Consider the following 25,510-nt stretch of genomic DNA (forward strand, 5'->3'; position numbering starts at 1 on the left):
TTATTTTTATTGAAATAAGCTTTGTGGCACCAGTAGGCAAATGACCTGTAATCTTTTTAGTAAATTCATGCTTCGATAGTCATGAAACATTTAGCAAGAACAGGGATTATATACAGGAATGGATTGAAATATGCTTCCTATTTTGAGATATTTATGCTGCAACACTGTATAATTTAGTGTATGAAATTAATTGAAAAACTGTACAGGTAGTTCTCAACCTGTGGCCGCAACTGAGCCCCAAAATTTATGTTGCTAAGTGAAACATTTGTTAAGACAGTTTTGTCCCACTTTTTGCCCTTTCTTGCCACAGTTGTTAAGTGAATCATTGCAGTTGTTAAGTTAGTAAGACAGTTGTTAAATGAATCTGGCTTCCCCATTGACTTTGCTTGTCAGAAGGTCGTAAAAGGGGATTACATGACTCTGGGACACTGCCAATGTCAAAAACATGAATCAGTTGCCAAACCTCTGAATTTTGAATTTTGATCATGTGACCAAGCAGATGCTGCAACAGTCATGTGAAAAACAGTCATAAGTCACTTTTTTCAGTGCCATTGTATCTTTGAACTGTCACTAAATGAACTATTGTAAGTCGAGGACTATCTGTATTACTATTTAAAGAATCTGAATTCAAGTTTAACCTTTAAATGAGAAATGAGATAAAATCTTGAAACTATTCATTACAACAAATGGTCTATGACTCTATGAGAACACACCAAGCTTGCATAGTGAACATTTGAGTAAATGTGTGCTTGAATTGTTACAGAGAGTTCACTTATTTAAAAAAATGAAACCTTAACAAAGCAGAAGGGAACATGGTATCTTAGCCTTCTGTCATGGAATCGATACTTTGATGATTATCTAAAGCCCTCATGTCTATTTATTACTATATACCATTTGATGTGATGATAACAGCTCCTGATGCATGCCTCCGCCCTCTTCCAAGTTTCTATTCTTCTGACAAAAAATTAGCTAAATAATTAGTGTATAGTCAGCCTTTATATCTTTACAATCACTTTTATCATGAGACGATTACAGATGAAATCTCTATTTGAACAATCATCTTTGCTCCATTTTGTTCTTCACAGAACTTGCTTTGTCATAGCAATTGTTTTGCCTGTAGATTGGGTGTGGGGGCCTTCTAGGTTGTATCATATGCCTGCTATCCGTAGTAGATGTTAGACCTCGCTTGGCTTTCACATAACAGAATGTAGAATTAAGATATATGTTTTGGCCTATGCAAGAGAAATTGTAAAAATTATTCTGATGAATTGTGAGGTCAGAGTTCGTGACAAAAACACTGAGGAATGGCACAATAAAGTAGTTTAATATTACATAAAAGACCACTTTAAATGCATTGTTTTGCTTGTTGGAACTCTAGGAGTAATTAATAAATCATAAGTAAAATCTACAGCTATCCCATTTCCATCCCTTTTTACTCTGAACTTTGTCTTCCTGAATTTGGTTTAGTGTGGAAAATTAGAAAATAAAATGAGGAAAATGAACCCGTTTTCCCAGATTCCCACATCAGCTACTGTTGCTTCTCCAAGATGCAGAGCAATCCCCAATGAAAGTGTATGCTTTAGGACTCTTTATTGGTTAGCATGTAAGATTGGAACACTGGAACTCTAGCAACTACCTACTCGGGGTGTAACATTATGCCTACATAGAGTACATGGTTATTTCTAGTAATTATCATTTCATGTGCTGGGTTTTTCAGAATTGCTGAAGTAAGGATGAACACATGAAACTTTGTGAGAGGCAGAACTGCATACGTGAGGATAACATAAGTTTGCATTATTGGATACATTGGCTAATAGCTGGTGTCACTCTTTATCTTGCTTTCAGCTGATATTTGTTCCTGATTCTTCTCCACTAGCAGCTGTGAAGATTTCTCCCTTTAAATCATTGCGACGTTTAGAGGTGAGTTTCAAGTACTACTACAGAGTCCTTTCAAGTATAGAGTAAGTTTTGGTTTAGTATTATCTCTGGGAGCACTATTGGGTAAAGCAATACTTCTCCCAAACATATATAGATACCTGGATAGTAGGATATTTCATACCTAAGACTTTTTTTTCCCAAAATATTTGAATTTTGTTTCTTCAAAATATTAAAACTAATTTTAGTTTGCTGCATGATCTAAAAAGAGTCTTGCTAAATTTGATATAACAATTACACAATAGTATGGAAGATAGGGCTCAAAATTGCTCACAAAATTGTGTAATCATACCGTAGCTCTATTTTTGCAAGATGGAAAAATACATATGAAATAAACAGGATCCTACTATGCCAGAGATTGACAAAGCTGAAACTCTATACAACTTGCTTTTGATATCTATCAGGGGCATGGATGAGGGATGTTGGCAGTTGTTCAGCAACATCTGGAGAGAAAGTTTCTTTACTGTTGTCTAGAACAGAGGTCCCCAACCTTTTGGGCACCAGGGACTGGTTCCATGGAGGAGGTTTTTCCATGGACTGGACGGTGCGTGGTTTTGTGTGCTGTCTGCGTCCTGCAGATGGGGCTTTGTGTGGACCGGTTGCTGGTCTAGAATACTTATCCCTGGTCTAGAATACTTATCCCTATGCAAATGTATATGTATGGGATAGGATTATTGAACCTGTAACGGATATTCTTTTATATTCATTCTTCTCTTTTTGTTTCCTTTAGCTGAAATGTGTTCCTCTGCACTATCTTCAGGGACTGAGGTTTGTTTATTCCCAGCTAGAGGCATTGACCTGTTCCAGATGTGTGAATTCTCTGGAAGTGAGTAGTGATATTCCATATTGGACTTTTTTCTACCATCAGGAAAAGAATGGCTGGCAAAATATATGCATTTGCACAGAATCTCACAAGGAGGTGCATTAATATTTTCCTGATGAGTTTTATGGAACACTATGATTTTAAGCAGAAGTTCACATAGAAGAAAGGAGAGGGAGGTTTTTTTTTGCCTTAATAATATTGCTTCTTCCTGGCAGCTTTTTGCCCACAAGAAGTTTTTAGTAAAGAAAAAATTGACTTAAGTCTTTCTCATTTCCTTCTTTCTCAGTGACCTTCCTCACAAATTGTATATTCCTATACTTGATCAGAAGGACGCGGTGGCTCAGTGGGTTAGGACGCTGAGCTTGTTGATCAAATGGTCAGCAGTTTGGCGGGTCGAATCCCGAGTGCTGCGTAACAGAGTGAGCGCCTGTTACTCGTCCCAGCTTCTGCCAACCTAGCAGTTCGAAAGCATGTAAAAAATGCAAGTAGAAAAATAGGGACCACTACAGTGGGAAGGTAACAGCGTTCCGTGCGCCTTTGGCGTCTAGTCATGCCGGCCACATGACCACGGAGATGTCCTCGGACAAGCGCTTGAAACGGAGATGAGCACTGGCCCCTAGAGTTGGAAACGACTAGCACACATGTGCGGGGGAACCTTTACCTTTTTTATACTTGATCGGGTCCTATTCTTGTTTTTAAATACCTTTTGGGAAAGGTAATTGTAATGAATATTGTGTATAGTTTAATAAGGTGCCGTTACATATTCTGTGGAGGGTAGGTTGCTGTTTTACAAGACTCTGGATTCATGAGCACATTTTGTAAAAACAAAATTGTGGCAATTGTTGAGAGCTATATAACATGAAGATACAATGTTATACATTGTATAATATGAAGATACTGCTATGGAGCATATGAATTCTGATATGTTAATGAATTAAAGTGCCTTTCCTCTGTCAAAAATCTCATGACAAATTGCAGTGTGATTTCTTGGCAGTTTGCCATCAAAATTTAGCAATGTAATTATTGGGACTAGAAAAAGGGTTTTATATTAATAATATATAAATATATTAATAGTTACCTATCCCTGTTTTAATCAGGAATCCTTTTACTTACAATCTGCCCTCTTTATGAATGTCAAAGCCAATGGACAGTAAGGAGCCTATAATTATACCTAGTACATTCAAGCGTTGCAACATTCCCCCCCCCCCCACCAAAGAAATGGATGTTTAAAGTGCTTCCTAGTGTGAAATATCTTTGTTTTGAAGCAAAAAGTTAAAAGTAGGTTGCTGAGAGGCACCAAATTAGGCTACTCTAATTTTATCACCATGTTTTCCATCTTCTTTATTTACAGGAGATCCTTTCTGCATGTGGTGGAGATCTTAGTTCTGCACTTCCTTGGCTGGAATTGCACACAGCCAACTTCAGCTACAATTCTATTGCAACCTTGGATGATTCACTGGTATGAGGTTGTTTTTTTTAATCCTGCCTTTTTTCATATATAGCTGAAGGCAGCAATCATATAATATTCCTTCTCCTATTTCCCACACAACAACCTGGTGAGTGAGTTGGGCTGAGAAAGAGTGACTGGCCCAAAGTCACCCAGCCAGTTTTTCATGGCTAAATTAGGACTAGAACTCACACTCTCGTTGTTTCTAGACCAACTGTTGTGCAAGTAAGGTGCAGCAAGTGGTGAAATCACCAGGTTTTTTTTAAAATGGAATACTGTAATAGAAATAAGCCCACAATCTGCTGGCAGTCTCACTAACAATTTTTTATCTATTGACAATCACAGACAATGGAATTGGAAAGATTTTTGAATGATTGTACTATAACTTGCCACTTGCCTGTTGGACTACTTGTTCTATGGATTTGATCTGTTTGTAATCTTTAAACTCTTATTCTTTCTTCTCTCTATTAAGCAATTATTAAATGTATTGAAGGCTTTGGATCTTAGTCATAATCTCATCCAGGACTGTCAGCACTACCTGACTGTAAGTATCTGGCAGTGTGCTCAGTGATACCTTTCTGAAGTTAACTATGACAATTAACAACTCTGATGACAACAGTCTGTTAAGAATGATGTTTTTCACCACTTAGGCAAAAAAACCTGTATCTATCAAAAGAAGCATCAAATTTCCTTGAAATGTTCAGTGACATTTTATTTCCACTTAATGCTCCATTTTCTGTGTTTCTGCTCTTTGAAGTTCTTGAAGTTTCTTGTATCTTTTCAACTTATTAAGTTCAATAATATATAAGGAATAATATATCCCTTCCTGTAACAGTTCTGAATAGGTAAAATATATACCAAAGGCAGAGTTATTCTGGCATCCTAAAAATATACTGTCGCAATAATTTCCTTTTCCTTTTGCTTCTTTCTTGTCTTCTGTCTTTTAAAGTTATTTTTTTTGGTGGGAGGTTATTTTAAATTTTTTACTTAATTATAGGTATGCCATCCTAGTAATCTAATTATTTTTCATTTGCTTAAATTAAAAGGCATTTTAATAGTAGTTTTAATTTCAAGTTTATAACATTTAAAAATATTGAACAAGTAAATAACATCTTGAAATCTTTGTGCCATGATACTCTTTTAATTTTTCCATAACGATACATCATCTAGTGGTTAAATATTTATGTTACCCATAAGAATAGGAAGTTAAAAGTATGTTCAAATTTAATGTAATACAAGAAACGAGACAAATTTCAGGGAACAATTGGCTTTCTTGCTGTGCCTTTCCTTAATATTATTAGTACCTTTTGTGACTTACGAGTGGATAATTGTATGCCTTAGGAATTTTTTGTACTAGATCATGTTTAGAACTATATAGATTAAAATTATTATCCTGAATGCTAATAACCAGGTAGCTGTTTATGAATTTTGTAGTAACTTTTTTACACCTTTCTAGTGGGTAATAAGTAATATTTTTAATTATAGCAAGAAAATGGAGAAACAATAAATACTTTAGGGAAAATAAAAAAAGTCAAAGCTACCATTCCAATGTAATATTATACAAAGACTTTAAATCACAGTTGAATGTAGAACTATGGAGATACTAGGGGAAGAGGAATGAATTTGTAAGTGGTGATGGAATCCAGTTGACAGAATTAGATATGTTGCTGTTAGTATTTGGAGACAGGAATATTCCATAAGCCTTGATAAATAAGGCCACAGCTGCATCTTGACCAACAGAGTGTTCCAGCAGTGATTAGCAAGTCAGGTGCCCCTTAAAAAAAGTAAGTAGACTGGCATGGTTAGTAGCTTATCTGTTGTAGGAAAGTTTGGATCAAGACTGTTTCTGAATTCCTGGTTTGAATTTATTTTGATTAGATTCAAGATGAAGTGGGATTGTCATTCCTGGATTTCTTGAGAATGAAAACAGTTCGTTATTATCAATGCACTTAATGGCACATCATTCTATAGGTAGTCCTTGACATATGACTATTTGTTTAGCGGCTGTTTGAAGTTACAGTGGTGCTGAAAAAAGTGGCTTTCAGCTGGTTCTTGCACTTATGACTATTGCAGCATCCCTCCAGTCAGAATCAGAATTTGGGTCTTTAGCAACTGGCATGTATTTATGAGAGTTATAGCATCCCAGGGTCATGTGATTGCCATTGGCAACCTTCTCAGCTGGCTTCTGACAAAGAAAGTCAATGGGGGAACCTATGTTTGCTTAATGACTACGTGATTCATTAACAATTGCAGGGATTTGCTTAATGACCACTGCAGAAATAATCATGAAATCAGTTACAATTCATTTTAATGAGTGCCTTGCTTAGCAGTGGAAGTTCCAGTCCTAGTTTGGTTGTAAGTCAGTGGGGTCTACCTCTACGTCTTTATCTAATGCTCTCTTTCTTATATTGAAGAAAAACAATGGGGTAAGATAGTGAACAGGCAGGTTTCTTTAGCCTTCTGTTCTGTGTACTATCCAACTGTCCTTAACAAAAGGCCACTGGGTAAATTTTAAGAGCATTCCCTACAAGAGACTTAGCAGGTTACTCTAGCACTGGGATTCTGTAAAGACTGAGGGGATTAACGGGGCAGTCCAATTGCCTCCTGCCATTCTCCTTGCTATTCTGAACTTACCTTTTGCATATCATTTCTTGGTGAAAGCTGCTTTTGGTCTGTATTCCCAGTTAGTTGAGTGTTTTGAAATCTGGTGAAGTACACGAGCGATCTCTAGGCTTAAGGGGCAGGATGGAAATACCTTTCCTAGTTGGAGTTGCAATTATACATCTAGTTCAGGGGTGTCAAACTGCCAGACCATGGGCCGGTTGCGTCATGCTGAAACCGTGCCCACCCCATTGCCGGCAATGGGGAAAAAGTCGCGATATGTTGTGACACGTCATGTGACGTTTGACACCCCTGATCTAGATAAATAAAAGTTGTTTGCAAGAGCGAGGGGATTCAAAATGCTTTGCCTTCCGCTAATGAATTAATCTGATTTTTTCTTGACAGGCATCTCTTGTCCTATGCATCATTTCTTCCACCCCACCCCTCATGAGCTATAACGTGGCTGGCAGTCGTGGGAAAGGAGGACCAATACATTCAGAAGAAAGCGCAGATTGGGGAAGATGATCTAAATAATCTTAGGGGTTGAGGGCAGTTCATGCAAAACCATCTTCCCTATTTGTAAGAGTTACAGCAAATGAGCGGGTCTGCCCTAAACACTAAATTGCTATGTTTAAAATCTCTCCTCATAAAGAAATGGCAGATTATAATCAAACAAATCAGCAATTGCACTAAATGCTTTTCAGATGGGAGAACTGCCAGTCCTCCTTGGCTACCGGCATCTTCTTGCTGTGTAGTTACTGCCCTTCTTATTTCCAAGAGCCTCATGTGGCTGTCATGCGCTAGTTGGCTAAGAACAGAGTTAGGTCATATGCAGCATTGGCAGAGTATCTAAATATTTTAAGATAAAAAGCGCCCTGCCAAGGACTTTAATCTTTTATGCTTTCAGGAACACTTTTGATCAGATATGACTAGCTGATGGGAGACACTTTTGATGCGTTTTTATCAGGCCCCAGATAGGTGGCAGCATGTAGCTACCTTTGACTGATCTCACAAATACTATGCAAGGTTGGGCCCGGGTTTACATTTGGATTGGAAATACCAGCAGGGCTATACCGAGAAGGAAATACCAGTGGGCTAAACTGGAAAGTAGAAAGTAGAAAAAAATGCCAGAAGAAGGCAATGGAAAATTATTATTGTTGTGAGAATGACATGGTTACGAGGTTGCCAAGAACTGAGCTTGATTCAAGGAGAATTTACTTTCAGTTTGAAAAAGAGAATGGAGAAGAATATGACCGAATAATGCTGAGATTTGTCATTTTCTATCTGTAGGTGCTGATGGAGCTGGAATATTTAAATGTGGCATATAATTTCCTGCCTAAGGTGCCTGAACTCGGGCTACATAGTCGGGTTAAACTGATGACCCTAATTCTCCGGTATAACCACCTAGCCAACATTAGTGGTAAGGATATAGTGAAAGGGCTAAAAGCTTTCATAAAATACTGGGCTAGATTGGAGACATGAAGCACAGTCTGAAAAAAAGTTGGCTTCTTGTCTGATGGTACTTATTCTGATTGCTTCAGGTGTGGAACAACTGTCAAATCTTCAGCACCTAGACATTGCCTATAACTTGTTGCTGGAACACTCTGCCTTAGCACCATTGGCTTGGTTGCATAACTTGAGAAGAGTGAGTATTTGCCGTTATTCTGGAATATTAGGGGTAACAGTGGTTTAGAGTAAGTGCTGTTTAAAACTGTACAGAATCTGGAGAATATGGCTAGTCGGTAATAATTGCAGAGCACTAATTGGTGGTAATATTTCAGTGTTGGGTGAATTCGCTCTTGGGTGAGCAAGCAAAGGTACTGAATGTAGTAGTGAGATATTGGGGCCCAGAATGTTGCTTCAGATTTCAGTTTTGCCATGAAATGCGGCATGTGGTCATCTCTTAGCCTAACCCGTATGTGGGTAGGGAGGATATTTATGCGTGCTACCTTGAGAAATACGGGGAAAGATAACCCGCAATTTTATGAAAACACACCATTGTTTAAATCCCAGGAAAATGCCGTGAGAGGGGCAAGTTTCTGGCGGTGAATATAAGTGTTCTTTTTTTCTTCTCTCAGTTGCATCTGGAAGGAAATCCTTTATGGTTTCATCCAAATCATCGCCTTGCTACTCTAGCGCATTTGTCTCCTAGGGCTATTTCCTGCAATGTGAGTATCCAGCCTGTGTTGTCAGTTTCCATAATTACAGTATGAAAAAACCCCAGTAGCTTCATCTGTTTAAAACAGTTGCTAATAGTTCTGTGTTTAGATAGCAATTGGTTTATATATTTGTACTACAGTAAAGCAGCATAGCTGTATGGCTGAGCAAAGCAGCTAATAAGTGCACAAGATGAAATTGTATCAGCTAGACGCATAAGGTGTTCATTCAGAAATGTAATCGCCTTTTTATGAATAATTAAAAGAGTGAACTAAAATGAATAGTCAGCAGAGGACAGCAAAATACATAAGTATTAAGTGAGGTTACGACCAGGATGAGAGCCAGTTTGGTGTAGTGGTTAAGGCAGGGGTCTTCAAACTTGGCCCTTTTGTGACTTGTGGACTTCAACTCCCAGAATTCCTCAGCCAGCCATGCTGGCTGAGGAATTCTGGGAGTTGAAGTCCACAAGTCACAAAAGGGCCAAGTTTGAAGACCCCTGGGTTAAGGGATCAGGTGAGAAACCGGGAGACTGCAAATTCTAGTCCCACCTTAGGGCATGAAACCAACTGGATGACCAGTCTCTCTTAGCACTCTCTCTTAGGAAGGAGGGCAGGGCGAAGCACTTTTGGAATCTTGCCAAGAAAATTTCAGGGACTTATTTAGACAATCGCCAAGAGTCAACTTGAAGGCACCAAAAAAAAAAAAGGACCAGGATAATGGGAAAAAACAAACTTGTGCAGATTAAAATAAGACAGCAAAATTTATGTCTATTCTGAAAGCAGTTTATTATGAAATAGTTCATAAGTAAAATATATTACAATTCTTTTAAATGGATGTTACATTTTCCTCTCTAAACAATTTCTTTGTTAGCGGTTAGATGTTTTTGTGATAAATTGCAGCAGGCATTGGAAGCCTGTTTGCGCCCAGAGTCCCGCAGGATCACGCTATCAAAAGTCAATGTGATTGTGGTACCACAAAGTGATTGTGGTAGCGTACCCCAAATCTTCCATTAGAAAGAAAAGGCTGAAAATTGCCGTACCAGCACCATTTCGCATCGTTGTATTACTACAGGTAGTCCTCCCTTATGAATGATAATTGAAAGTGGGACCTCTGTCATTAAGTAACATAGCCATAAAGCACATCATCATGATGGTGCCAACTTTCAATAGCAGTTCTGTCAGTCCCAGTTGCTTTTGTTAGGTAAATCCCATACGGTTGCAGTATCCCGCAGTCACATGTTTGCCATTTGCAACCTCTTGCTGCCTTCCCTACTGTCTTTGCTTATCAGAAGCAGGCAGTGAAGGTCCCTAATGGTGATCACAGGTCTGTGGGATGCTGCAGCACCATAGTTGCGAGCTGACTGCTAAGTGCCTGAGTCACAATTCTGTGACTGCGGGGTTCCGAGGCCACAATTATAAGGACCTCCTCATTCGGTACTGTCATAACTTTGGTCACTGAATGAGTGGTTATCAAATGTATATTATTTAACTGAGAACTGTAACTCAGAAGTTAACTGTAACTTCTCAACACAGCACAAATTCTGCTTTGCATATTCAGGAGTTTGGCTTGCTGACAAAATAGGATTTATATTTATTTAATTAATTTATTTAATTTAATTTGTATACCGCCCTTCTCCTGAAGGACTCAGGGCGGTGTACAGGGCAATAAATACCAAAAATACAAAATACAAAAGTTAAAAACAAATTAAACAATTGTGCCCGAATACAATAAATTAATTAAAACAGTAATTAAAACCCCATATGGCACTATGTAGAGGAGAAGAAATGTAAGATGTTACTTCTCTTCCTGTGTTTTATTTTTGTGATTACCATACAGTTTCCACATATTGGTGTTGACAAATATTTTTATTTGCTGTTTTATTTCCTATTTTTTAACCATTCTTTAAGTGGAAAGTAGAATACAACTTTCTGATAGGTTTAAATTTGACAAAGAAATATGTGTGTAATTTTTTTCCTGATACATATTTTTTGTAATATCAGTTCCTCCTTGATGAAGAACCCTTGTCTGCCTCCAATTTACAGGTAGGAAGACATAGATAAATGTTTATTTTTCATATTTGTATTACAATGAAAATTTGGATTCAAAATCTCCTTTCATCTGAAGTAATTTCATTCTTAGTTTTCATTGCAGTATGGCAGAATATGCAGAAACCAATAATACTTTTGTCTATTCAAGCAAAATCTTTTGACAGATGATTCTCACTTTAGTGGTAATATAAAGTAGTTCCTATGAATTGTTAAGGTGGCATTTTGTCCTAAAGTAATATTAGTAGTAAGAAAAGGAGGCGAAGCCTGAGATAAGATCTTCTTACCCATTTATAGCTTGTTGTGCTTCTTTTTTTTCCAGCACCACTCAAACCTGAATCGTGCCATTGCTCAACCACTCTGCCCTTCAGGCTCAGAGAGAATCATGATAAACCGGAATGCCCTGGAAAGTTCCTATGCTGCTGACCAAAGTGATAGCCAGTCCCCTAAAGACAGCACATCTGCCATGCCCTCATCTCGGAAGAGAACGAAGGTGATTCTGCCATTTTACATATTCAACGTTTGGAATTGGCAGGATTGGTGGTGGTGAGGAAGATAGAAGAGGTCTTTGTCCTCCACTGGGAGTTTTTCTACTGTGTGTTTCGTGGTTGTAAGGGTGGAGCAACTCTGTTTGAATAAGCCCTAACATTAACGTGGTAACTAATGCAACATTACGACAATATCCTTAATTATTTTAAAAAGTTAGAAGTTGTGGAAATGTTGCCAAGCCAATCATTAAAAGTGTGACTGAGCTGAAAGCCCTATAGTGGACTGGAATGCCAAATGCTTTTTAAAAACCTTACTCTCTTTTCAGAGGTGTGACATAAATAACGGCGAGATTAGTATAATTTAATAGTTAAGTAAAAAGCAGGAGAGGGTCAATTCTATTTGTTCTATTTATAACTTGGTTTTGTTACAGGGGAGAATTAAAGTTCGTAGGGCCAGTATTTCTGAGCCCAGCGATACAGAACATGACTACAGAACTCAACCTCTCTCGGAAGGTGAGATTGAAATCATTATGGACCTCTTATGTAAGACAGAATGTGCACCAAAAACTGTTTTCAAATTTTGGAGTGGTTGCATTTATCTTCTCACAGATATAGTTCAACAACATCAGGCAGAGATAGAGCGCATGGACAACGTTCGGGATCGGTTTGGAGCAAATTGGCTTCAGTATAGACGACACCTGGAAGCAGATGGACTCACAAAGTCTACTGTCCACTCTAGCAGTCCCACAGAAAACTCTCTAGAAAGCTCAGGTGGGGCAGCTGAGCAGAACAAGAGCACCACGCAGGAGCAGAATCTTCCTGATGCTGCAGAAGCAAAAGACCCGGAACTGCTTGATTCTGAAATTGGAGTGGAAAGTCCCAAAGCGACAGCAGAAAAGGATAGATCAATAGCTAAAGAAGATAAAGATCAGGAAGAAATACTGGAAGGTAAATAGTGCTGCTCCTGGGCCTCTATCCATTTCTGTGGGTAAGTGAGACTCTTCAGATGTTTACATTTCCACATAGGGATTTTCTCACCCCCGTGTATCTGCATACGACATACTTATATCAGTAACTTACATTAGTATGAATATATATATTCATATGAGCATGTGTTTGTATCATACTCGTGAGTATGTGAGAAATGTTTTAAAAAAACATTTAATTTGTAAACCAGTACATAATGACAATTGCAAACAAAACCATTCAATTTCATTTCAGTTATTATCACAAAGATTATGTAACTTGGAAACAAAACAGTGAATAGAATCTAGACTCTATGGAAATCATATTTCTGATCTTGCCTCTCTGCCACTACAAAGTCATCTCAAAGGCTGAGAGTTGATACATTTAATTGAACTAAATTTACCTGGTTCCCTATAATATAAATCTTTAATTAATAAGGATGATTATTAATCCTTATGGATTATATCTAATGGATATCGTCAAAGTAAATAAAGGTAATATTGTAAGACACCCAGAGTTACCCTGAGGTAAAATGGGCAGCCAATAAATTTAATAAGTAACGTTCCACAAAACTAATTATACTTTCCTCAGATCAAAATCAAATCCTAAATAGATGACAGCCATCCTTTTTTAACCAACTGCTGAGGAGTCCAATATGTCAGAAAATGTTTTTTTCCCCACTGAATTAAATCAGTTTTTAAACAATAAACATTCTAACATTTCTTAACATACAAGCCATTGATTTGTATGATATTTCAGTTTTGTATTCCAGTTTATTTGTATATTATCCACATATAGCCAATGTCTTCGTTTTTGGATCTAAATTGTTGTATTAGCCTTTGTAAAAAGTTTCTCTAATACAGATAAAAATTATCTGGGTTCTAAGTTTCAGAGTTTGTTAAAAATTCAGGATGATACAAAGAGCACAGCAATCATTTTAACTGAATATATTCCCATTCAGTTTTTTAAAAATAAATTATAAAACCCTGAGTTTATAGGGACAGGTAAATGCAGTGAAACCAAATATGACTTCTAGACTGAGAAATATTTTGAAAGCAATGCATATATTACTCCTCTTAAATATTTTTCCAAGCTTTAGTTAATGACTAATTTTCATAGAACAAATACCTAGCATCAGATTTCCTGATTTCAAAGCATATAAATAGGGTTTTTTTTTCTTAACCAATAATAATTTGGAACGGGGATGAAACTGTGTTGGTTCAACTTCCTCATTGTAAATATTATTATTTGTTAACATGGAAGTCTTGGAAACTTCTTGATTCTAACTAGGAATCTATTGATGTTTCTAGCACATGGCAGCTTAATATATTTGGGTCCTATTGGGAAAGAAATTAAAATTTGATTTTAGATATCAAAAGAACTGGCTGCTTCTAAATAATTCCTATTTTAAAATGAAAGGAAAAGTTTTGAAATAGAAACCATGAACCAAAATGGAAATAATACTGTTACTTCTAAAAAAATTTAAAAGCCTGTATTGATGTGTATAAAAGGGAAAAGAGCAGCAAAAAGGCAACAAATAGATATCGATTAAGTAAATAGCTGCTGAATCAGTTGCCTATAAATAACATTATTTGATTCCTATCTCTGTATATCAACCATTCTCTTACATACACATAGCACAAAACCATACAGGTAACACATATTCTGCTGGTGATGGATGAAGGGAAGAAATTGCTGCACTGGGAAGAAAAGAGGGAGTGGGAGCAAAACTGAATGTGGTAGATCAGGGGTGTCAAGCTCAATTTCATTGAGGGCCGCATCAGCATTGCGGTTGCCCTCAGGGGGCCGGGTGGGTGTGGCCAGGGTGGGCGTGGCCTACTGGGTGGGCGTGGCCAGGTCTACATCGTTCGCATGAAGGGTGCCTATGGGGGCCTGGGCAGGAGTGGGACAGATCTGAGGGTCTCTGGCGGAAGGAGGGTCTCTGGGCCAGGGCCAAGGCAGTGGGGGCCATTCCCTCACTGTTTCCAGGATGGCTTTGCGGGCCGCATGAAACCACTTCACGGGCCGGATCCGGCCCCCGGGCCTTGTGTTTGACATGTCTGTGGTAGATTAAGAGATACTGAATAGGGAAAGGAAGAGAAGAGAGACTTAAGCACAGCAATTAAAATTCAGCATTGAAGTTAAGCAGGCAAGCAGCCCCAACTGAAACTAAACTTCAGAGGCTTTTAGGCTTCTTAGCATCTTTATTTGTAGTCACGCTGAATTGTAAAAACATATACAGTAGGTACTTTCTCCAATTCTTGGCCCTCCATTTGAAAAATATCCTTGTTCTTATTATGCACATCCTCCTGGAGAAATTAGTTCTGTGACCCTTTAGGGTAAAAAAATAGTTCACTTGTAAGCCTGGGAATTTGTAGCCATTTACCAGAATAACATATGTAGTCATTTCATGAAAAATTCAGGAACTAATCTGTAAAAATAAGGATAGCTAAAATTCAATATTGAGATTGCCAGAGTAAAATTTGTAACACTCCAACATTTGACACAAAACACATTTTAGTGAAGTCTAGTATGTTTCAATCCCATTGAAATAAATAGTATTGAACAACCATCATGGAGCTAGTTTGTGACCAGGTGAGGGTTTCTGTCCTTTGCTCCTTTACAGTGTAAATATGTTCCTCTCAATTTCTGGAATCTGCCACTGTTATTAATAGAATGTTCTTCAAGTGAGCTTTTATTGCTTTCCTCATCTGTGTTGGCAACATCTCCAATGATGCCAAACAAACTAAAAATAATTTGCACAGCCAGAGAACATGGGATGTCAAATCCGGTGAGCTTATCAAAAAAATCTACATTCAACAAATCACTCTGCTGATGGATTTTGAAGGACAACCGCACCCCCCACAAGCAATTAACACTTACTGAGAAATGCAAAACTTAATGCTAGTTAAACTTTGTACTTCGATAGTGTCTACATGCCACTTTTGAAAAAGGAGATCTCAAATTGTGCCTTTGACCTTATTTGTGTTTGAGATATTGCTTACAGAATGAGTGAAGCTGCATTTCTCCTTTGCTGTTTATAAAGAATTCTCTTGTTCAGTCATACTAAATGAGGATATTAAAACTATGCTAGAAATTAGTTGCGGGGAGTCTAGTTTCTTCTGACATGCAATTTCCAACTAGTTTGTTGATACCCCAAACCCAGCATTCTAGCACAAGCAAAATCATATTGTGAATTTTTGCCACAAAAGTATCTCTGTTGACATCCTTTATCATTGTTAAATTTCAAAGCTGTCTCATTTTCCATGGTCTTTGGAACCCTGTGGTTTTTATTTATTTATTTATTTTATTTATTTTAATCCCATTTATATCCCGCCCTTCTCCGAAGACTCAGGGCGGCTTACACTCTAAGCACAAATCAATGTGCTTAGCAATAGCCTTCATTCTATGTATATGCCTGCTTATTAGGGCTTTTGCTGTGGTTTCTGTGGTAAGTCTTTAAAAATCTGGGATTTCAGGCATTCTTATCTGCTAAAACTGAATAGGAAACAGGGGAAGCTAATAATTATATCTATCTTAGCAGTGGATCTTTGCCAGCCTGTGCTAGTAAGCCAGATAGAAGGTGATGGCGACCCAGAGCCAGATTGGATCTTCCTGCGAGTCACTGCCCAACATGTTATGGAAGTGGAGCTGAGAGCAGCCAAGGTTTTACGTAGGCTGGAACTACAAAGTCTTCAGAAAGCAGAGATATCGGAAATGCACTGGAGAAGAAAGGTGATTTCAGCTGTTTCCATGCACGATTTATAATAAGCAGACTATCATGCAGACCAGTCTGTCATTACTCAATGGTTAACTGGATCTGTATATGCATTTTCAATTCTGGGGATACCTGGAGATCTGGTTTATGTGCTAAGCTAAGCTGTACTATGTTTGGTTTGATTTTTGGCCCAGCAAATTGTGTGTATCTGTCCATGGTGGTTGGTAAACTGTGGCTTATGGCTTTTACTTTTTATGAATCAAGTTTTGTTGTTTAGTTAGTTGTGGCTACAAGTGATTTGAGAACCGAGACACTCTTGATTACAGTCAGTGGTGCTCAGCTAATGGTATATATTTGCTGTCTTGTTTTATTTCTCACTCTTGCATTGTAACTTATATACTATAGGACTGAATCCAAATATATTTGGAGACAGGAAAGCTGTCTCCTTGAAGAAAAGCTTTGAAGGCTTTGTTCCCTCCCTTTCATTGATTGCATTAGAACTAGGAAATAAAAAGCTAAAACTAGAAAATTCACAGCTAAATCTGGCAGTTTCTGCATACGTGGCTATAGAAATTTGGAATCTGTAGAGAAAGCCTTTATGTTTGGGCTCTGCCCACCTTCTTTTTAGTGTTGCTTCTTGCCACATCTTTGATCCCCGGCAATTTATCATCCATAAAATGATTTTGTTTGGATTTGCAATAGGTTAGATCTGCTCTGTTGCCCACATATTCATTGTGAGTATGATTAGAATGCATACGGTACAATTCTTCTACTCTGCTGGAGCAATCTGCCCAAGTACAGCTTAGTCTGCCCAGAATTAACATCATCCATAAGCAGCATTGTAGTAGGATCTCAGTGAGGTCTCCATGATAATTACTTGTAAGTTGTTTGGATGATACCTTTGTGTATAAGCTGGTTGCATTGTCTGAGTGTCTTAAAGTGGACATTCTTCGAAGCATAATAAACTCTGTTAAAAATCACAGAAAGGCAATATGTAAGTACTACTTGGAAACTGTGGTACCACTGACTCTTGTATAGAGTGTCTAGGTTCTCAAATCACTTGTAGCCACAACTAACTAACCAACAAAACTTGATACATACAAAGTAAAAACCATAAGCCACAGTTTACCAACCACTATGGCCACATACATACAACTTGCTGGGCCAAAATCATTTTGTGAAAAAAAAAATCATCTTGCAGAGGTAAAGTTGCTACCCATTATTAAAGCAGGCAGAAGCAAAATGTATATTATAAATTCAAAAATCTTTTAATTTATAATAGTCATAAGTTATTGCCTGGCAGTCAGGCATATAGGAAAAGTGAGCAGCTGTGACACTGATCCCTTTACTGCTCCCTGAACTTCGTGTAGCTTATATCCGTACTGATACTTAGTGAAGTTTTAAAAAAAGATCTAGAGTCTGTATTTTCTTCTGACTGGAAAGTTATTTCTTTTTTGGAACTAGGACCTGGAGCGTGAGTTTCCTGTTCTTACCCTCTATTTCAACTATATCTGCAAGGAGCGTCAGAAACGTTGCTATGTAGTATTGGATGATGATCCAGAGTTGCGTATGCAGGTGAATACAAAACCACTCTAGAATGGAAAGTTGTCTTTGTTTGGAAGGAAGGGGCAGTTTGAATGTTAATGAATTTCATTGAAGTGTAATTGCTTCAGTCCAGTAAGTCTTCTGAGTGGGCAAATGGGAGGTCCACAACAGGAAACGAAGACAAAAGTCTTCTCTTAATAGTTAGTTTCCCATCTTCCGTACCTTGTGCATCCTGCGATGTCATGACTGATGAATGTCTCTTCTGTGAATATCTCTAATCCTTTTTGAAGCCATCAGTGGCAATTATGGCCATTCACACTTTATTGAACCAATTCTGTAAACAAGGCATTTTTTTCTGTCCAGAATTTATTTTGCGATTAATGCAGTATTATACTTGTTTCTTTTACCCTCTATTCCAATAGCATTCTTTATTTCAGGACTGTTATGAAATGTTATCATATATGAAACATGATACTTATTTTCTCTCATTTATTCAAGTTCTTACTGCTCTTTCTAGGATTTACTCAGAGTGCTGGCACCAACCCTGGAGAAAAATAGGAAGAACAGAGATTTGGCAGAAGGTCCAAAGCTCCAGTGTCTAAAATGCAAACAAGAATTCCTTGGGTTCCAGATGCTTCAGCTACAAGGACAGGTCTCTACAAAAGAGAGCATAGCCTTGTCTGAGCAAGGTGTGGTGTAGGCTAATACCTTTTATCTTACAACATGATTCCTCTCTGTGCTGTTGGAATAACGGAGTGAGGGGTCAGTGACTGATGGCAACAGTCACCGAGCATTTAAGCCTAGAGAGCTCTCTTAGAATTTTGACCATGTGTTGTGAACTATAAAACAAAATACTGTATCACCCATATCCCTGCTTTATCACTTTTCTGGGGAAATTGATTGTGTCATCAAGTCATTGTCAGCCCTTAGCAACCAGACAGGTTTTCTCCATGATGATCTGTCACATGGTATTTTGGATCTTCCAGTGGTACACCCATTGCCACCATAACAGTAGAGTCTATCTACTTTGCTGCTGCTTGTCCTCTTCTTCTTTTTCCCTCCACTTTTCCTAGCATTAGAGCCTTCTCCAGAGAGCTTGGTCTTCTCATAAAAGTGGGATAAATAATAAGCTTGGTCATTTATGTTTCAAGTGAAATTTCTGGGTTGATTTGTTCAGTAATTCATTTGTTTATTTTCTTGGTTGTCCATGGTATTCTCAACAGTCATCTGCTTTAACTTTACATATGAAGAATGAGATATTAGGAAATAATTAGTCTTCTGTATACAAAGGTCTGGGGAAATAGACATATTGTAAACAAACAACAGAGATAATTATTTAGATAATTATTTTCTAAGAAAGTATATGAGGCCATTTGACCCCAGATTAATTCTTGGAAATAAAATTAACTGGTGCTTTGCTGTGCAGCATGCCATCTTTTCATTTATTTACAATCAAAGTTAATCTTTTAATATAAATTATCTTGTGAGATGGGAGGTCTGACATAATAAGAGATACGTACAAATCTTAATTTGGATCTGAAATTAGTTGCTGGGCTGATTTCTCATTAACATTTGTTTGCTACTGCATTTTTTAGATCCCCTAGAGATCTGGAAGTTTTGACCTATTTCAAATCTTATATTAGGCCAAATTTTAGCTTTTTAGTGCATTGTTTCTGTATCATGTAATGAATACGTCAACTCTTAGTGAAATTTCAACATCTGAGGTGTTGGATCAGGATTGGGGTGACCGAGCTCAGGTCCCAGGTCCATACTCAGCTACATTAATTCCACTGGATGACTCTGAGCCAGTCATTCTAAGTCATTTTACTTTGAAGGGGGAAGGAAGGAAGGAATCCAAAATAAATGGAATAAATGTAGCAAAATATAAGAATATGATTTTTGTTTTGTTTTATGCTTATTAACCCCTCTGAGGTAAAATTGCATTATTTGATATACTCACTTTCAGCAATATTTGAATGGATTCCTTTTAGAAGGAAAATACTCCAACATTCTGTTCGATTACTGAGAAAAATGTTCTTTGTTCAGGATTATATGTAAAAAGCTAAAGTGAAAACTCTATGAAACACTTGAGATAATTAGCTTGAGATTAGAAACAGAGTTCAGAATGTGCTGGGTAACTGGTTCTTGAGGTTGGTTGGGGAATGAGGATTTGGGAAAGAACCTGGTGTTTGATTTATTGGACTAAGTTGGTGATGCAAAAGAATGATTTTCCTGTCTCTTCAGATATCGCTGCTTCCGGTGAGACCATGATCTGCCCTGGTTGCTCTAGTGATCATGTGGTAATCATACCATGCGAGAAGCATTCGAGTGGTCCAGTGTTTTCTCAGGATTGCTTCAATGAAAGCCAGCAAGAGGCAGAGTCTGGAAAATTTTACATTGGTGATGACAATCATTCCGAAACAGGAACCAGTTCCAGCACCCAGATTCAAGAACTTAGTAATGATCAGGGCAGCGCAGCCCATTCCAGTTCTCGCAGTTCTGAAGGAGCAGAAGCTTCCAGGAGGGATTTGAGCTCCAAGAGTCGATATTCCTCCCTCAGCCACACAGATACCAACGGAGGAAGCTTGATGGGAAGCTACCATTATGGACCTTCCTCTTCCCAGCTGTCCCTGAGCTCAGAGCATGAGGAGCAGTGGAACCTTAGTCCCCGTGAGTAGCTACTAACATCTAATGTGTGATATAAGTCTGTGGAGTCATGGGAGACCAAAGGCCATGGGAAATTATAGAGATATAAGCAAGATCCTCTACTCAGATCCAGTTTAATCCACATGTTAAATTACTTCCCTCCAAGCAAACCTCAGTATTTTATTCCTGTGTGAATACATGGTTATTTTGCACCAGAAGTAAGACAAGAGCACCATCTGCTGGCAGTTAAGGCATTGTATGCCTATTATTTTAAAAGCCTTTAATGCCTTTAATGATTGTAAGTTGTTACTGTACTTATATGCACCCAAGAGCTGCTCAATATAGGGTATAAAGGATTGCTAAAGTTTTAATCATAGCTGTATATACATTGATAGTGATAAACGAAGGGATAAAACAGCAAAAAAAAAGAAAAGAAAAGAAAATTAGGTATGCCTGCAGCCCCTTAAAATTCTGAAAGACCAACATTTTCTGGCCTATTTCCACCTATGGACATGTGTGTGGTTTTGTTTAAACATCTATCGTCTGACTGAAAGCCTGCATCATTCTCAGATTGCTGCAAACGAAAATGAAGGTTGGGCTTTTATTTTTTATTTTTATTTTTGCAATCTGTTGGAGTTTTCATACTTTTTTAAAAAAAGTTTACATTTTAAAAAAAGTGTGAATGAGAAGTGCATGTTTGAATTTTAAACCAAATTCATCTGCCTTGTGTGTGGAAACGATGGCCGCACCATGCAACAAAGCAGCCTGTTTTGTTTTCCTAACGTGGTCTGAGCCTACTGCGTTAGAGAAGCAGAATTGATTGTTTTGTCATGTCGTTGAAAGCAGCTGCCATTTTCCAAGTGACCACAATTCAGTGTGGCTGCTTGGGAAATTCCACTTCTGGAGTTGCGTAAAAGCCCTATGTCAGCTTAAATGATACTATTGATCACTCAGCCCGTTGAATCCAATTCATTAATTCTTAACATTTTCCTTTCTTAGCTACCAACAGTATGTTAGGCATGCAAGACTTATTCTCTGTGGACCATAGGCTAAAACTTCATTTAGATATGGAAATCTTTGAGAAGGCAGAAGAGTTCAAATGTTTTCTCAAGGTATGAAAAGCAATTCTCCATAAAGCTGCTATTGGGAGTATACCTGGAATTACTGTGGTATAATTATTTTAGCATGCTCCTTCTAGGTAGCGGTTGTGAAAAATGGACGGCCCGGGGAGTTCCTGGCCCTCTTGGTGGCTTCAGATGTCCGACTTCATGTGTTGGAGATAACTGGAGAGATAAGGTGAGTAGTGCTGTTTTAGAGCTATATCTGCATGAGAAGTTTGTTTTGAAGGGGGTTGACAGTTCTATAGCTACCAGTCTTAAAACTAGTCAGTCTGTCTGTATCTCTGTTATAAGGAATCAGACACCGTAATTGTGGGGAAGAGAACTTTTCCATCTCTTGGTTTCCAAGATCTTTCAGCAGGAGATGCTAGCAGCTGAACTGGGATTTGTATTCATACAAAACAGTTACCATATTACTAAGCTCTCTCTCCTCTCCCTTTTACTTTCTGTTCCATTCTTAAGAACAACTAGAGCAGTCTTCAAAACAAGATAAAATTCCAGTGAGGTAAACCCAACATCTTAATGTTTAAATATAGCAAAAAGCCTGTCCAAAAAAAAATTGGCATTGAAGATTTAATGTTAAGTATGCCAGATGAGCCTTTCTGCGGAGGAAACTGCATACTAAGAAAATTATGAGTTTGATCATCACTTAACATACCTTGGAAGGGAGAACAAGGAGCTCAGTTATATAATGGTTTGTTGCAGAAGTATATGTTCTCCTCCCAAACGGATAAAAATGCAGTGAATCTTTTTCATTGGTATCATCTGTCGAAAAAAGTATCCTCTTATTTTTTTTCCTGGTAGAGTGGACATTACATTGCTATATGGTGACATGTTATTTGGTTCATCTGCCAGGGGTCAACCATCAGATTGGCTGAAGAAAGGAGATTGTCACTTCCTGTCTGACCTTTCTTGCTTAGAGGTGGGATTATGTCATCAAAGCTTGCATGTGGAGTTTGTGAATCCCTCTGTCTCCTATACACTGCTGCTTCGCAACCAGAGCCGCTGCAAAAGATTTCTCCAATGTTTGACATGTAAGAAACGATACTGGGCTACGTTCACACTCTAAGCTTTTTGTCTGGTTGCTATCAGACAGAAATATCAGTCCGAAGATTGCTTGTATGAATGGTTGTTTAACAACTGTTTGAAGTCACAATGGCCTCAGAAAGGGTGCTTTACTACACTTACAACCCATTGCCAAGCTGGTGTGATCATGTGATTGTCATCCGCAAGCTTCCCCAGAAATCAATGGGGAAGCAAGCAGGGAAGCTTGCAAGCTGTGCTGTCTGCTGAAAGGACTCCCTCTCATCTCTGGGGGCTGAATGAAAGAGCTTCCTACCAAGGAAAGTTGAACTACACCAGTGTGCAGAAACAGAGCTCAGAATGTGAAGATCACAGTTCCATACTTGCAGCCTGCCAGAGCAGTTCCCTTCTGTGCATAGAGGAGAAGAATCAAGCTCCTTTTGTGGAGTGGAGGAACAGAGCTCAGGTCCTGAAGATCTGACCTCTGTTCCTTCAATCTGCTGAAGCAGTCCTCTGTTGCACATGAAGGCGAGCTGAACTTGGCAGTCAGTTCTTTCCCTCCAGCTGCTTAATGACTCAGGAGATCATTTTATGGCTGCATCCGGGAGTTTCAGGACTGCAGTAGTTGAGCAAACCTGTCATGTGGGTGTTTCATTTAACGAATGCTTTTCTTCTCAGTGATCATGAATCCAGTCCCAGCCTCTACTGCTAAGTGCTAGCATCAGTAGACATCTATAGACTGTTAAAATTCAGAGGCAACCACCTTTTTGCTGGAAGATTCACCTTAGGTTAACAAGGCTTCTTTTAATGTCTTCATGCAGACCTCATGGAAGAATTGCCAACAAAAAGCAGGAGAAAAGTCCCAGACATCACCATGGTAGAAATGAACTCACAGCACCTATTATGGTAAGAAGCTTGTTGCTTTTATAATGTGTAAGTAGGTAAGCTTAGAATTGATGTGGCATGCCTTGGAGATGTAGTGGGTGGTTCAGTCGATACAAGAGGCAAATCAAGGCAAGGAATGGTAAGTGAAGGTGACTACATATTAGATGTATTAATAATGATTTGTGCCTGTGCCATAGGCCATTAATTGATAAGGATCTTGCAAGAGAAGCTGCGAGTGGTTCAACCAGACCATTCTTCTACTTACTGACATACCTCATCCAAGGTATGAAGACTGCAGTTTGTGTCTATCTGTGTGTCTGTCTTCCTTCCATTGTTTTTTCATCTGTAACAAGAATATAGCACTATCTTGTACACTGGACTTTTATAAATGGCCCAAGCAACTCTTTTTCCAGGATCTTCTGCATTTCCGGTGACTTTGCTGAGTACTCGTAGTAATATGTTCCTGGTGGAAGAAGATCATCAGTGGCAACAAATCCGGCCTTCCTCAGGCTCAGGCAGTGATGATGAGAAACAGCCCAAGGACTGCATCCTGCTGAAAGCAAATGAGCCAATCAGCAGCCTCAGTGGTGTAGTACTTTACCATTTCTCTCCTTGTGATGTAAAACTGCAACTTTATGATGAGGTAAAAATAAAACACCCTGATGTGTGAGGTTCCCTTCTAGGATATTAAAAAATTTATAGGTGTGGGTACCATTAAAAAGGGCTGTCAAGATAACATGAGCATTGTTGCATGGTTAATTTATCTCTAATTCTACATATCTTTTACTGTGCTCTAGACAAATTATGCCTCTGGTCTTGGGGAAATTTAGCTCCATTTGAGTTAGGAATGGAACTTGTATCTAGAAATATATCTTTCCTCCCAACTGAGACCTGTTAACTGCGGTCAGTGTGGAGGCTGTTCCTAGTAAATTGAATACCACTTTTCATTTTGCAGGTCTTAAAAGTGGAAAGCACTTGGCATTTGCGCACAGAATGTCCTGACTTGCTGGCTGAATTGGTAGAATGGCTACGTGTGCCCTGGGAAGAGATGTTTACAATTGCTTTCCGTAAGACAGTACTAGAAGTGCTGGAGTGAATTGAAGGACTCTCAGCTACAACTTTACTGTTCCTCTTGGATCAAAAGGATAGTTCTTGGGTCACCTTCCAGTCTTTGTTGCCCATAACAATTTTAAATTTTTGCTGCCATTGGAAGTTTTAACAATATTTGGAAACTGCTGTTGGGTATTAGGCATCCATCCTCTTTCTTCATATCAAAGATCCTTGGATGTATACAAAATGTCTTCAGTGGACTGTGCATGAGTTATCTTGTGAGCTAAGCAGTGAGTCAGGCCAATCTGGCAGAATATCTTCTATTGTACTGAAGGAGATTCTAGAGTTACTTCAAGACTAATCTTGCACTTGTCACTTTTGGTTGGATAGCAGCTGCTGGAGATTATGGTGGAAGTTACACAAAGGAACTGGATTGTTCGGGATTGTGCATAGAACTGGATTGTGATGGATCAGAAATATGAGCCTGGGAACCCTCACTGCAAATCTGACTATTTTGGCTTCATTATGCAGAACTGGTCTAGAATTTAGACTGCAATCCATGTCCCTGTGCTGGAAGAATTGTTTCCTGGGTTGTCTTGGTTATTGGAATGGGGGTCTGAGAATTTTTGCATATTTTTGTCTCTGGGAATGCAAAGATATTTGTTCACTCAGGGGAAAAGTCACCGGAAGCCATTGCCTTCCCTGGACACCACAAAGATAAATTTTAAACGTAAATTTTTATATGTGGTGTTAAATAAAAGTACTTTTTATGAACTGTTTGTGTTGTCCTGAGATGATTTGGATGAACATTTTGGAGCTAATAGCCATATCTGAATTTTGAGAAGACACTGATGCCATAAAAATGGCCAGCAAGTAGAAAACTGGGGGAGAAGGCCAAGAGTAAAAACATTAGTTGTCAGACATATGTAAGTAAACTTACATGTTCCAGTTAGTGGTGGGTAGGATTTTTCAGTAATTATCATAAATAAAAGGGCCACAAAGGTGAGCTGATTTCCAAGGTTTTAAAAGACTTACAACTCTTTATTTTTTCATGAACTTTGTG

The 25,510-nt window shown here is 38.3% G+C and overlaps 1 protein-coding gene across 8 annotated transcripts in view; it reads left to right on the forward strand.

The window, feature by feature from the left end:
* STK11IP (serine/threonine kinase 11 interacting protein) overlaps positions 1-25,221 on the forward strand; it is a 31,530-nt gene extending 6,309 nt beyond the window's left edge. For 2 of the 8 annotated variants that reach the window (XM_081313760.1, XM_081313759.1), the window contains exons 4-25: positions 1,846-1,920; positions 2,666-2,761; positions 4,110-4,217; positions 4,678-4,749; positions 8,097-8,226; positions 8,348-8,451; positions 8,885-8,974; positions 10,964-11,005; positions 11,331-11,501; positions 11,928-12,009; positions 12,106-12,444; positions 16,004-16,197; positions 17,645-17,755; positions 18,243-18,414; positions 19,970-20,395; positions 21,371-21,483; positions 21,570-21,667; positions 22,294-22,523; positions 23,334-23,418; positions 23,595-23,680; positions 23,811-24,040; positions 24,353-25,221. In XM_081313760.1, coding sequence (XP_081169886.1) covers positions 1,846-1,920; positions 2,666-2,761; positions 4,110-4,217; positions 4,678-4,749; positions 8,097-8,226; positions 8,348-8,451; positions 8,885-8,974; positions 10,964-11,005; positions 11,331-11,501; positions 11,928-12,009; positions 12,106-12,444; positions 16,004-16,197; positions 17,645-17,755; positions 18,243-18,414; positions 19,970-20,395; positions 21,371-21,483; positions 21,570-21,667; positions 22,294-22,523; positions 23,334-23,418; positions 23,595-23,680; positions 23,811-24,040; positions 24,353-24,493 — 3,195 coding nt within the window. In that variant the 3' untranslated portion in view covers positions 24,494-25,221. Of the gene's footprint in view, positions 1-1,845; positions 1,921-2,665; positions 2,762-4,109; positions 4,218-4,677; positions 4,750-8,096; positions 8,227-8,347; positions 8,452-8,884; positions 8,975-10,963; positions 11,006-11,330; positions 11,502-11,927; positions 12,010-12,105; positions 12,445-16,003; positions 16,198-17,644; positions 17,756-18,242; positions 18,415-19,969; positions 20,396-21,370; positions 21,484-21,569; positions 21,668-22,293; positions 22,524-23,333; positions 23,419-23,594; positions 23,681-23,810; positions 24,041-24,352 lie in introns of those variants that run through there. The other 6 variants (XM_081313762.1, XM_081313761.1, XM_081313763.1 and 3 more) reach the window with 6 other exon arrangements.
* The last annotated feature ends 289 nt before the right edge of the window (positions 25,222-25,510 follow it).

This window comes from Vipera berus (assembly GCF_964194415.1).
Source record: "Vipera berus genome assembly, chromosome: 1".
Classification (NCBI taxonomy): domain Eukaryota; kingdom Metazoa; phylum Chordata; class Lepidosauria; order Squamata; family Viperidae; genus Vipera; species Vipera berus.